Here is a 14,770-nt window from a genome sequence, read left to right as displayed (position 1 = left end):
CACTTCACTTATTTCTACTTTGATATTTGTTATTTCTTTCCTTCTACTTTCTTTAGGGTTAGTTTGCTGCTCTTTCTCTAGTTTCTTCAGTTGTTCAGTTAGGTCTTTGGTTTTATCTGTTTCTTCCTTTTTAACGTAGGCATTTAGAGCTACGAATTTCCCTCTCATCACCACCTTTGCTGCATTGCATAGGTTTTGATATGTTGTATTATCATTTTCATTTGTCTCCAAATATTTACTATTTCTCTTGCAATTTCTTCTTTCACCCACTGATTGTTTAAAAGTGTGTTGTTTAACTTCCATGTATTTGTGCAAGTTCCAGTTTTTTAGTGTTTATTGTCTTCCAACTTCATTCCATGATGATCAGAGAAACTGATTTGAATAATTTTGATCTTTTTAAAAGTATTAAGTACCGTTGACCCCAGCATATTATCTATCCTGGAGAATGTTCCATGAGTACTTGAGAAGAATGTATATCCTGCTGTTTTAAGGTGAAGCAATCTATATATGTCTGTTAGGCCTAATTCATTTTTCATATTATTTAAGTTCTCTATCTCCTTATTTGATCCTCTACCTTGTTTTTTTTATGTAATGAAGAGAGTAATGTGTTGAAGTCTACCCTTATTATTGTAGAAATGTCTATTGCTTCCTTCAGTTTTACCTGTGTTTGCCTCACGTGCTTTGGAACACCTTGACTGGATGCATAAATATTTATGATTGTTACTTCTTCTTGGTGAATTGCCTGTTTTATTAATGTGTGGTGTCCTTCCTTTCCTCTTATAACATCTTTGCATTTAAAGTCTATTTTATGTGATGTAAGTATAGCTGTACCAGCTTTTTTGTTGTTTATTTCTTGCACAGAATATTTTTTTTCCCATCCATTGACTCTCAACCTATTTGTATCTTTGGTCTAAGATGAGTCTCTTGTAAACAACATATAGATGGATTATATTTTTTATCCATTCTGCCAATCTGTGTCTTTTTTGTTGGGACGTTTGATCCATTAATAGCCAATGTTATTACTGTAAAAGCTGTCCTTTTTTCAAACATCATATCCCTTGGCTTTTGTTTCCCAGATCTAGTATTTTTTTCCCTTTTTATCCTTTTAATTACCCTTACTGACAGTCATCATTTCTATACTCTCCTCCAAGTCTCTCTCTCTCTTGTCTTTTTTTCTCAGCAGACAGAGCTCCATTTAGTATTTCTTGCAGGGCACATCTTTTGTTAACAAATTCTCTCAGAATTTGTTAATCTGTGATGATTTTAAGCCCTTCCTCACTTTTTTTTAATTTAAAAGTTTTCTATTTATTGAGATTGTTCACATACTATACAATTATCCAAAGATCCAAAGTGTACAACCAAACAATCAGTTGCCCCTGGTACCATCATACAGCTGTGCATCCGTCACCACAATTAATTTTTTTTCAATTTTTAGAACATTTTCATTACTCCAGAAAACAAATACAGACAAAAAAAGGAAGCTCAAGTCCTCCCGTACCCCTAACTAGCCCCCCTCCATTGTTGACGCATAGTATTGGTATAGTACATTTGTTACTGTTGATGAATGAACGTTAAAATACTACTAACTGTAATTAGTTTGCAATAGGTATATTTTTCCCTATACGCCCCTCTATTATTTTTTTTTAAGTTTCAGAATAGTACTTAATTTTCAGTTATTTATAGTCATCTTATTTGATATCACAAATTAGTGGCCGTGTTATAAATTTTACAGATGAGGATATTGTTGCACTATTCTCACCATACATAGGTTGCAGAATAAATCTGAATACAGATCAATACTTCCCCTTTTTCCTCCTTTGTTTATTTACAATCATGCCTACACATAACCCTTGCTATTCAGATTATTTTTACCTGAACCAAGGAACTAAATGCATTGAGATAATTTTGTTTTATTTATAGGAATTCTCACTGTGAATTATACAAGCTTAGAGATCAGAGAGTAAATAGATTTTTTTTTTGCCAAACCCTCTATCTGAACTCAGAAGCTAAAATGGTTTAGTATTTTCCATTAACTATGCAATAAATAGCAAATCTTGGGTACACAATTAATGTTTTTTTGTTTCAGTGTATGAAATAGAAGTTAATAATTGCCACTTAAATTTAGTGGTTCAATGACTACAGTAACAGATGTTTCTCCATATAAAAATAGACATTTTCACCAACACTGCTCCCTATTTGCCTTTGCTCTATATGTCCCATGCCTATCTCCAGACAATGGCATCTAATCTACAGCAAACAATAAAACATAATTGAGAATACACATTTTTCAATGGTCTCAAAAAGTGTAAGAGTATACCTTTGGATTTTCAAAAGAAGTCTGTATTTTTAGACTTAAATTTAATAGTTTTTAATTATTCTTAGTCTAATTCCTGTTTTATCAATTAGGAAACTAAGAGTCATCTTACAAGTTAAGTGAGATGACCACATTTACAGTCAGCAAGTCAGAAAAGTGAGGCAAGTATCTTCATCTTCTGACTTCTAGTGTTTCAGAAAGAATGCCATACCATAACCCTGAGTTATCCACTTGAAATAGAGTGAAAGAAATGGTAGCATGGAATAGGATGTGATATGAAGTATGTTTGCTCCTTCATGATGTCACCATTCTGCAATGTCTGTTCACTCCTCTCTGAAATACGGAATTAAAAATAATTTAATATAGGGTTGTGTCTTACGATGACTATGATGATAATAAAGCCAAACTTATATTCAGTGGTCACTATATGGCTTAAAAAATGCATCTTCATCTAATATTATGGAATCTTTCTCCATATCTCTCTCTCCTTTCTTTGTTTCTTTGTCAGTAAGGCTCCCTTTAGTATCTCAAGTATGGCAAAATCTCTCAGCATTTGTCTGTGAAAAATTTAAGCTCTCTCTCAAATTTGAAAGAGAGCTTTGCTGGATAAAGAGTTCTTGGCTGGCAATTTTTCTCTTTCAGAATCTTACATATATCATACCACTGCCTTCTCGTTTACATGGCGCCTGATGAGTAGTCAGCATTTAGCCTTATGTGGCTTCCCTTGTGTGTGGTGAATTGCTTTTCTCTTGCTGCTTCTCTCCTTCTCTTCAGCATTTGGCAGTCTGATTAGTATGTGTCTTGGAGTGGGTCTATTCAGATTTACTCTATGGGAAGTATGTTGGGCTTCTTTGGTTTGCATATTTCTGTCTTTTAAAGAGTTGGGAAATTTCCAGCTATTATTTTATCAAATATTCTTCCTAGCCCTTAACCCTACTCTTCTCCTTTTGGGACACCTGTGATCCATATATTTGTGTGCTTCATATTGTCAATCATTTTCCCGAGACCCACTTAAAATTTTTCCATTTTCCCCATTTGTTCTTTTGTGCATCTGAATTCAGTTGTCCTGTCCTCTAGTTCACTTATTCTTTCTTCTGCTTCTTCAAATCTGCTGTTGTGTGTCTCTAATATATCTTTAATTTGATCTACACTATCTTTCATTTCTGTAAGAGCTGCTGTTTTTCTATTTATCCTTTCAAATTCTTCTTTAAGTTCTTCTAGTGTCTTCTTGATGTCTTTTATTTTGTTAGCCATCTCATTGATGTTATTTAGGAGATTTGTTTGAACATCTTTGATTCACTGTTCCAAATTTTGTGTCTCCTCTGTCTTCTTAATTTGATCATTTGGCTTGGCCATATCTTCTTGCCTTTTCATGTTCCATGCATTTTTTTTTTTGCTGTTTTCTTGGCATTTGATTATCTGGATAAGCTTATTTTGAAAGTAGGTTTCCCTCACTCATGTAAGGCTTTGTTGTTGCTTGTCTTTGCATTGAAGGTCTCACTTGGTGCTTGGTTCATCAGTAATTTCCAGCCAAACCAAGGCTAGGGTCTCACACAGGTGATGTAGCCCTTTTTTGAAGGTTCTTAGAGGCTGGGCAGGAAAGCAGCTCACCAGACTGCACTTTCCCAGTCTTCCCAGCAGGTGGCACTCTTAGACCACCTCTTCTCCACAACCCTGCATCTTCCTGACTGCAGTGACCCTCTGGGCAGGGTGCCCACCAGGTACTCATCCAGTCAAGGCTGCAGACCCCCATGAGTTCTGGAGGCTGCCGGCTTGGGGGGTGGGGGTGGGCACTGTGCACCACAGTGGAGAGTCAGCTTGTGAGTACAATGGGTCTGGTGATTCCCAGACTCCTGTACAGAAAGACTCTGGGCTGTGGGACTGAGAGGTTCAACTTCCCAGCCAGCTGCTGGTCCAGAAGTGTGCTACTTTTCACAGGCCCACATGACCCAGGCTGGAGTGCCCCTGCTGGTCTCAGGGATAGGGGAAGAGCACTTGGCATTGCATTGCAGCTGCCTTGCCCCTGCCTCTCCAGTCCTTTTTTGCATTGAGCACCCTGCACCCCCATGGATAAAGGATGGAGTGGGATCTAGAGTGTCTCTCACCAGCCAGCTGTCAGACCAGCTCTGCTCTGCATCCCCTCTCCAGCTAAAGGGGAGCTTTCCAGTCTCCCCCAGTTCCAGGTGCCCACAGCGGCCTGTTTCAGGGGTGGGTGGTGGATATTAGGCATCCCAGTAGGGTCTCTGTAGATAAAATGAGTCTGCTGGCTTCCAGGCTCCTCTGTGGGAACTCTATGCATTGTGGGACTGAGGGGTTTAACTCCCACAGCCTGCAGCCAAAGTGGGGAGATGCCACTTTTCGGCAGTCTTGATCTGGCTGGTGAACCACAGCAGGGCTCATGGTGATCGTGATTGAATACACTCACTCCACTTTCTCAGTTGCGGTTTCTCCGCTTTGTCATCCAGGTCTTTCTTATGTAATGCAGCAGTCTTTCACTGGTCACCTGAAGCTGGAAACTGCTGCCTTGGTCATTTTCTGCCTTAGTTCTCTAGCTGTTTTGTGGTGGAGGAGTGAGTCCTGTCCTGTAGGTTGTCTTTTTACTGTCATGATTAAGTTCTTTGATTCACAGAATTTTTATTTTTATGAGGTCCCATGTATCTAATTTTTCTTTTGTTGCTGGTGCTTTGCTGTTTTGGGTATAAAGTCTAAGACATCATTGCATAACATAATGTTCTGAAGATGCTTCCCTATCTTTTCTTCTAGAAGTTCTGCAGTTCTGTTTCTTATATTTGGGTCTTTGATCTATTTTGAGTTGATTTTTGTATACGGTGTGAGCTAGGGATGTTCCTTCATTATTTTGCATGTGGGTATCTAGTTCTCTCAGCTCCATTTGTTGAAGAGGCTACTCTTTCCCGACTGAGTGGACTTGGCACCCATCTCAAAAATCAGTTGACCACAAATATCAGGGTTGATTTCTGAACTCTCACTTGAATTCCATTGTTTTATATGTTTATCCTTGTGCCAGTACCAGGCTATTTTGACCACTGTAACTTTGTAATATGCTTTAAAGTCAGGAAGTATGGGTCTTCCAACTTTGTTCTTTTTTTTAAGATGGATTTGATTATTCAGGGTCCCTTACAGTTCTGTATAAATTTGATGATTAGTGGTTCCATTTTGCAAAGAAGGTTGTTGGAATTTTGATTGGGATTGTATTGAATCTATAAATTGCTTTGTGTAGAATTGACATATTAATGACATTTAGCCTTCCAATCCATGGACACAGAATGTCCTCCCATTTATTTAGGCCTTCTTTGCTCTCTTTTAGTCTTGTTTTGTAGTTTCCTATGTCCAAGTTCTTTACATTCTTGGCTAGATTTAATCCTAGATATTTTATTATTTTAGTTTCTATATAAATGGAATTTTTCTTGACTTATGTTTATAGAAACACAATTGAGTTTTTTATGTTGATCTCGTACCCCACCACTTTGCTGAATTTGTTTATTATTCCCAGTAGATTTGTTGTAGATTTTTTTCAGAATTTTCTGCATAAAGGATCATGTCATCGGCAAATAGGGAAAGTTTCAATTCTTCCTTTCCAACTTTCTTTTATTTATTATTAGATAATGGGACCTCATAAAAATAAAAATTCTGTGAATCAAAGAACTTAATCATGACGGTAAAAAGACAACCTACAGGACAGGACTCACTCCTCCACCACAAAACAGCTAGAGAACTAAGGCAGAAAATGACCAAGGCAGCAGTTCCCAGCTTCAGGTGACCAGTGAAAGTTTTCCCTTTATTTCTTTTTCTTGCTAATTGCTCTGGCAAGAACTGTTAGTACAGTGTTGAATAACAATGGTGACAGTGGGCATCCTTGTCTTGTTCCTGATCTTAAAGGGAAATATTTCAGTCTCTCCCCATGGGATATGATGTTAACTGTGGGTTTTTCATAAATTCCCTTTGTGATGTTGAGGATGTTTCCTTCTATTCGTACTGTTCTAAGTGCTTTGATCTATGTGTCTGTTCTTTAATGAGTGCAATGCTGTATTGACTGCTGTAACTCTATAGTAAGTCTTGAAGTCAAGTAGTATCAGTCCTCCAACTTTGTTATTCTTAATTGTTGTTTCTGCTATTCTGGATCTTTTGCCTTTCCATATATACTCTGCATCGGTTTGTTCATATCCATAAAATAACTTCATTTTGGAAGAATTGACATCTTAATAATTTTAAGTTTTCCAATCCATGAACATGGACTACCTCTCCATTTATTTAGATCTTTTGTTTATTTCATTAGAATTTTATAGTTTCCCACAAATAGATCCTGTCATTTTCTTAACTTGGTACCCATGTATTTAAAATTTTCTGGTGCTAATGCAAATGGTATTTTGTTTTTAATTGCACAACCCAATTGTTCATTAGTGGTATATAGGAAAACAATTGCCTTTTGTAAATTAATCTTGTATCCTATGACCCTGCTATAATTGTTTATTATTTCCAAGAGCTCTGTTTATTTATGAATTTCTTGGGATTTTCTGAGTAGACAATCATGCCATCTGTTTCATTTTTTCCATGCCAATCTGTATACTTTTAATTTATTTTTTCTTGTCCTGTTGCATTGGCTAGGACTTCTAGTATGATGTTGACAGGAGTGGTGAGAGAGGACTCCTAGATCATCTTATATTGTCTTTTTCTTCCTTGATACATGCATATGTGTGGATGTCACACATGTTTCATACATGTATCACATGATGTTTACTCCTGTCATTGACATTACCATGATTCTTTGATTGATGCTCAGACAATGCATATTAAAATTTATTGAATATGGATGTTGCCTGACTCCAGAGAGAGGATTCACTCTTTCCTCTGTTGGGCATATAGGGGAGGACTCACCCTAATCCTTTCAGGGACTGAGCTGACATGAGGCTGATTGCAGTGTTGACAAGGGTCAGTGGTTTTTATTCTACCTTCCTGAGCATAGTCCTCCAAGCCTGCCGAGCCTTGAGTACTGGTAGGTGCCCACCCCCAGCAAACCCCCAACTATCATGTCTGTCTGCACAGCACCACTAGATGCTGAGAACTCTGCTCTGCTTTTCAGAGAGGTTCTTCTATGCTTCTTAACATCCTGCCCCATGCAGCTTCAGACTTCCTCAGAAATCTTGAGGAGAAACTAGCTGGGTATTGGGCTCAGCTCTGCACTTTACCTTCTCACTTGGGTCCTGACCTCTCAAGGCTCTAATCTTTGTCTGTGTAGTCTGGAGTCAGTGTTGGCTCGCATCTGTGTGAGGTTCTCTCCACTCAGGATTTTCCCTCCTCGAGCCCAGGTTGTCTTGATTGTTCTCCAGTGTTTCCTCCACCATATCTCGTGTCAGTACCTTCCTTGCTTGCTGCAGGCCTGTTTCTGCTGGATGACTGTTGTCCAGCTCCCATCTCTAGTACAGCGGTGCTCCCTCAGCTCTCCCCAGGGCTGGCTTCCTTTTACATTTGGCACTCCACTTAAATATCTCACCTTAGTGAGGTCTGCTCACTAACTGAACCTACAGTTGCATCCCACTCTCCACTCTGCAGCACATTGTCCTGCTTTATTTCATCACAACCCATCAGAGCTTGACATGATTACTTTTATGTTTAACCATTTGACTGTTGTTTTTCCTGACACAGAGCTGTGTCTCTTGCTCACCTCACCACCCCCAGCTGCTACCATAGGATCTGGCTCACATAGATGTGAACTGACATTAGTTAAGTGAGTGAATGAACAAATGAAAGTGGATGAATGAATGAGTGCATTTATAGCCTTAAACCTCTAAGATCATCTGTGTATCCATTTCAGTCCAAAGAAACACATAAACTTAAAAAGGCTGAAAATATTGTGGAGCAATTAGAACTCTCATACACGGCTGGTGGGCATGTAAGTTGGTACAACTATTTCAGAAAACCGTTTGGTAACAGCTACTAAAGCCAAACACAGGTCTAACTCAATAAGTTCCATATACTCACCAAAGACATATACAAGAATGCTTATTACAGCATCACTTGTGGTATCCTCAAATTGGAGGCAACTCAAAGAACCACAAGTGGAAAAGGCAACATAAATTGTGGGATATACATTCAGTGAATCCTTTTCAGCAATAGAAGGGGATAAACTAGTAGTGCCTGCAACAAACGGATGAACCTTAAAGACATCAGGTTGAGTGTTATAAACTAGACCCAACAGAGTATGTAATTTTGAATTCCATTTCAGTAAAATTAAAGGCAGCAAAGCATAATTTATGGTGAGACAGGTCAGGACGGTTGTTACTTTTCTGGGGCTGTCAGTAGTGGCTGGGGAGCTGGAAATGTTCTCTGTGTTATCTGTCATGATTACATGGGGGTATGCATGGTAAATTTCATTTGGATATGCAATTAAATTAGTGCACTTTTCCATGTGTAACTTATCCCTTATTAAAAAATAGCATACTGTTTCTGGAGGACATGCCACGTTACCCCCCACTGAGGATACAATAGTGAATAATACCGATTAGCCTCACCCTCAGAGTGGAGCAGTTCTTGGTGCTGGAACAGCCTCAGCTGCCTACTTCAGCCTTTAGAGTTGCTGTTGCATCAGCACATCCCCAAATTGTACACTATCTGCGTGACAGGTATCCTTGTTGGTGAACACAAGTGTAGCAGCCCGCGGGACACATGGCGTCACTGGGCTTCACGTGAAAATACTCAACTCTGATACTTTGTTTTCTGGGAAATGGGATGGTACCAGGTTTGTGTTTCTGACCCTGTGTGTCCCTCCCTGTCCCCAGAGCCCGCGGTGGTGTTTGCCAAGGAGCAGCCGGTGCACAGCGAGGTGCAGGCCGAGGCGGGGTCCAGTGCCACGCTGAGCTGTGAGGTGGCCCAGGCCCAGATGGAGGTGACGTGGTACAAGGATGGGAAGAAGCTGAGTGCAAGCCCGAGGGTGCGCGTGGAGGCCACGGGCTGTGGTCGGCAGCTGGTGGTGCAGCAGGCGGGCAAGGCAGACGCTGGGGAGTACAGCTGTGAGGCCGCGGGCCAGAAGGTCTGCTTCCACCTGCACGTCACAGGTGGGTTCTTTGGGGAGGGTAACTTGGCCTTGTTTGGCATTGATGCTGGGACTTGTTTATCACTCCAACAGTCTGTGTGGGCATTTTCCATGAGATTTCATTTTTGCACATCTCCCATGCCCGCTCCTATTTTCTTGCCCATGGCTGTACACTGAGAGTGCTGTCGCCTTGTAATAATTCTGAGTCACATGTTCCTGGCACCTCCTGAACCTACCTTGTGTTCCCTGGTGTCTGGAACTCTTGACTCTGCCACTAGGATCCAAGGCAGACCAGTTGCCTCTTACCTGGAGATCTGTGAATCTTCTCCTGTTGGAATGACCCGCAGTTCTCACATGCACTCACTGGGTACCACGTGGACCTCTCTTTAACGGGAGATGTTTGTGTTTCATTTACTCAGGGCAGGGAACCTTTTGCCCCAGCATTCTGTGAGTTATCTCAAGACCTGAACTTGGATTATGAGTGTTTTAGGTGCTCTGGGACACTGTTCACTACCGTTGACTGGATAAAGACGCTCCCTGTGCACTAATGTGCAAAATCTAGATCCCTGTTTTTTGTAATATCTGTGGGAAGTAAACAAAGAATGGAAAATTGGTAAATATGTGCCGTTGAGGTGTGGGATTCTCTTTTTCAAGCAAATCTTCTTTTTCCTTTGTCTTCTGTTAAAATAGTCAGTGTCAGAATTCCCCATGGGGTTTGATTTATAAATGTAGGAATAGAAAGGAGTAAGAAACTTATGCTACATTGGCACACTGTGTTAATGAGGAGTTACTGTAATTGCAGTCAGTGCTACAGCAGTGTGTATTTCATCACATTTGCATAATTCCTTGTTTGTGTCTGTGCCTTCCTGACTAGTTCATAAAGAGATCTCAAATTAGCTTCTTTTTTCTGTGTACTGTGAGAGTGATAACCTCAAATGATCCTGAGCTGTGTTCCCACGTTTGATAAGTGGGTACCTCCATTTACCTGTTTGGTATTGTATCAGTATCCAATGCTCTGTGGGTGTGTTTAGGTAACTCCCCCCTCAAAAAAACCCCAAACCACCACCACCACCAACTAAAACAAAAACCTTAGCATGTATCTTTTTGAAACATTTTTATAAGAGAATATAGCTAATTATTTTATGGCCATAAATTTGAAAAGTTTTGACAAATGGGACAAAATCCTAGAAAACTATACCAAGACTGACTCAAGAAGAAAAAGACCACTCAAACAGTCCTATAAACATTAAAGAAATGGAGTCATTATTACAAAACCTTCTCAAGGAGCCAAATCTAAACCCAGATGGCTTCATTGGTAAACATTACCAAATATTCATGGAAAAAATTATTCCAAGCCTGTGGAGATTCTTTTAGACAATAAAACAGAAGATATATCTTCAATTTTTTTTATGTAGCTAGCATAGCAATGACAGTAAAATATAAGAGGAGGGTGTGTATGAGGAATTAAAATTACATTCCAGTCTTTTATAGATATCAATGTCAAAATCCTAAGCAAAATATTCTCAAATTGAATTCAGCTGTACATCAGGAGGATAATACACTATAACCAAGGCCCTTTTCCAGGAATGCAAGGTTATAACATTAGAAAATCAATATAATCCATGACCTTAACAGATTAAAGGGAAAAATCATGTGATTATCTCATTAAATACAGAATAAAAGCATTTGATAAAATTTAACATAGCAAATTCAGTGTTTGATAAAATTTAGCCTCCCTTCTAGAGAAAAAAATTCTTAAAAATTAAAGATAAAATGCTATTGCCTTAATATGAAAAAAAGCATTTCAGAAAATGCCAGCAAATATCATATTTAAGTGAAAACCTCAAAGCTTTCTCTTTGAAACTGGACATTACAAGGAGGTACACAATCACTACTGTCATTCAAAATTGTACACCACAGTACAAGGATAGGTAAAATAAAAGGTATAAAATTTGGAAGAAACAAAAGTGGCATTCAAGGATGATATAGTTGTAAATATGGAAAATCCAGTATGTCAATTATTAGGGCTAATAACAAAGTTGAGGAAGATTGCCACATACAAAAATCAGGATACAAAGATTCTTTTATATCTGTATATTAGCAACAATTGGAATATGAAATCTAAAATTTTTTGCAGTAACACCAAAGTTACCATGTTTCTAATTTCAGATCTAATAAAAGTTGTTTGAGGACTCAGTGTGGGAGATTATTAAACATTCTTGAGAGATAGTAAGGAAGATCAACATTAATGGTAATATGCATAGAACACTAAAACATGTGCATTTTCAATCAGCGTCCAAACAGATTTTGTTTTTGGATGGGTGGGGATGACAGTTGACAAGCTGATTCCAAGGGCCAACCATTCTTGAAGAAAGTGAAAGCATCTGCTCTACCAGATATCAGGACTTATTAAAACTAATTAAGACAGCTGGTTATCAATGCAGGAATCAGATAACAGCCAAAAGGAACACAACAGTGAGCTTAGAAAGACATGTACATAATTTGACCCTCCCTTTTGTTTTACCATGGAGCCAAGGCAAATGCTGGAGAAAGAGTGGACTTTTCATAAGTGGTGCTTGGACCATTTAATCATATGGCTAAAATAAAATTGGACCCCTTACCTCACATAAAATCACTCCAGGGGGTTAGAGAACTCACTGTGAAAGGTAAAACCAAAAAGATCTTAGCAGATAACATAGATTGTTTAATAATTTCAGGGTAAGGAAATATTTTTAAACAGGACACAAAATACACACAGCACAAAGATACAATTTATACTACTGATGAAATCAAAACTGAGAACTTCATCAGAAGACACTGTAAAAAAGTAAAAAGGCAAGCCACAAGGATGTCAAAGCTCTAGCATTCAAGAAATATAAAGAACCTGTAGAACCAAATACAAAAAAGATAACCAAACCCATTGAAAAGTGAGCAAAAGAGTTGGACAGTGACACCCAGAGAAGAGGAAACAAAAATGCCCAATTACTTTAGAATTGGTGCTCCACTGTAACTGTCTTCAGGAAAATGCAAATTAAAGCTACAGAGAGGTACAGCTACACACCCACCAGATGGTCAAAAATCACAACAACTGACAATGCTGAATGCAGGCAAGGATCTGGGTCTACAGGAACTCCCATGTACTGCTGGTGGGGATGTGATCAGGCACAATTATTTTGGAAAACACCCTTATATCACCTAGTAAGGTTGAGAGATCGTATGCATCATGACCCCTTAGTTCCTCTCCTAGAGGAGTACACACACAGATGACATCTTACTAAAATACCCCACCTGGAAGCAACCCAATTACCAACATGGGAGAATGTATAAGTAAACTGAGGTAAGTTGTTGCTCAGAAAGTCAATGGGGCTTACTCCTGCTCTACAGCTAGTAGCAGATCCTGGAGAAGCTTCTGATTCTCCTGCCTCTCCCACCCTGCCTTCTTTCCACAGTGCTTCTGTCCTGACTTAAGTGGTATCCCTGACTCTGTGTGTTTCAGTTTGCTAAAGCTGCTGGAATGCAATATACCAGAAATGGGTTGGCTTTTTCAATGGGGATTTATTAGGTTACAAATTTGCAGTTCTAAGGCTGTGAAAATGTCCAACAAAAGGCATCAAGAGGATGATACCTTCTCTGAAGAAGAGCTGCTGGCATCTGGGGTTCTTCTGTCACATGGAAAGTCACATGGTGACCTCTGCTGGTCCTTCTCTCCTGGGTTGGTTTCAGTGGTTCTCACTTCTTGAGAGACTTTCCTCTGGATTTCATCTCTCAGCTTCTCTGAGCTCTCTGAGTTTCATCTGTCTTTTATCCTCTCATAAAGGACTCCAGCAAGGGAATTAAGACCCACCTTGAATGAGTGGGGTCACATCTCCATGGAAAAAACTTAATCAAAAGGTCCCACCCACAATAGGTCTGCCCCCACAAGATTGGATTAAAAGAACATGGTCTTTTCTTGGGTGCATAACAGTTTCAAATCAGCACACTGTGTGTCACTTCCACTTCCTGCTCCCTAGAGCCTGTAGTGGTGTTTGCCAGTGACCAGTTAATTTCTCCTTTTTTTATTGGTAAATGTTGCTTTATCAATTTTGCTGCTGTTTGATTAAGATCCTTCAGATTTAGAATTGTTTCTTCTTTTGCTTTTGACCTTGTTGTTACTATGAAACATCCTTCTTTATGTCTAGTAATCCTTCTTGCCTTAAGGCCTACATGATCTCAGATTAGTATAGTAATAACAGTTCTCTTTTGGTTAATGTGTGCATGGCATCTATTTCCAAGCCCCCTATATTTTTACCTTTTCTATGTTCTTATAGTTAAGCTTTGTCATTTATATATAGCGTATTGTTGGGTTTTGTTTTTTCATTCAAGTCTGATGATCTTTGTCTTTTAACTGCAGTATTTAGTCCATTTACAGTTGATAAAATTTTCTGATATAATTCAGTTTATGTCTATCATCTTATTTTTGATCCCTGACCTGTTTTGTTTCCTTTTCCTCTCCTTTTTTACTTCCTTTTGGATTAATCAAATGTGTTTTATTATTCTATTTTTCCTTCTGTTTGCTTGTAGTTATGTATACTTTTCTTATTATTTTAGGAATTTCTCTAGGGATTGCAATATGTAAACCTATTAAACTTTCATGTAAATGATCATTTTTATCATTTCCCCAACAATGCTAATACACTTTATCTCCTTTTTGCCTTTTATTGTTCATGAATTTTAATTCTACACATATTTTGAGCCCCATAGGCATTATTATTATTTTGTACAGTCAATATTTATCTATATATGCTATATACCTTTTTGTTGCTCTTAACTCCTTCCTGAATCATCTTGCTCCTATCTGGGATCATTTTCCTTCTCCTTAAAGAACTCTATTTTTAGTATTGCTTTTAGAAGATCTGCTGGTGACACATTCTCTCATTATTTAGTTTTTATGAAAACATCTTTATTTCACCTTTAACTCTGAAGACTCCTTTCTCTTGTAATCAAATTCAGTTTGGCAGCTACTGTCTTTCATTATTTTAAAGATATCATTCCACTGTCTCCTGGTTCCCATTATCTTTTCTTGAAGCATCAACTCTCAGACTTAAGTTGCTCCTTTGAAGGTCATGTATATTTCTTCATCTAGCTGCTTTTAAGGCTTCCTCCTTGTTTTTGGTTTTCAGCAGTTTCATTGTGATTGTGCTTAGGCATTGTTTTCTTTGTATTCATTCTGCTTGGGGTTACAAAGTGTTTTGAATCTGTGGGTTGATGTCTTTGGTGTTGGGAAATTCATTGCTGTTTGTTGCATCCCACTGAACTAGCAGCAGGGCTCATCCTGAAAGAGACCTAGCCAGAGCTGCCTAAATCACCCCACAATGGGACCTGTTGAGATTCTGAAGAAAGAGGCACTAAATCCCAAGGTGCAGTTCTTA

The 14,770-nt window shown here is 38.7% G+C and overlaps 1 protein-coding gene across 1 annotated transcript in view; it reads left to right on the top strand.

The window, feature by feature from the left end:
• OBSCN (obscurin, cytoskeletal calmodulin and titin-interacting RhoGEF) overlaps nucleotides 1–14,770 on the top strand; it is a 229,973-nt gene that overhangs the window by 53,611 nt on the left and 161,592 nt on the right. Inside the window, 1 exon segment of the mRNA XM_037823238.1 lies at nucleotides 9,109–9,384. Coding sequence (XP_037679166.1) covers nucleotides 9,109–9,384 — 276 coding nt within the window.

This window comes from Choloepus didactylus (genome assembly GCF_015220235.1).
Source record: "Choloepus didactylus isolate mChoDid1 chromosome 11 unlocalized genomic scaffold, mChoDid1.pri SUPER_11_unloc2, whole genome shotgun sequence".
NCBI lineage: Eukaryota > Metazoa > Chordata > Mammalia > Pilosa > Megalonychidae > Choloepus > Choloepus didactylus.
The sequence above is the reverse complement of the archived record's forward strand: the minus strand, read 5'-3'. Positions and strand labels throughout refer to the sequence as shown.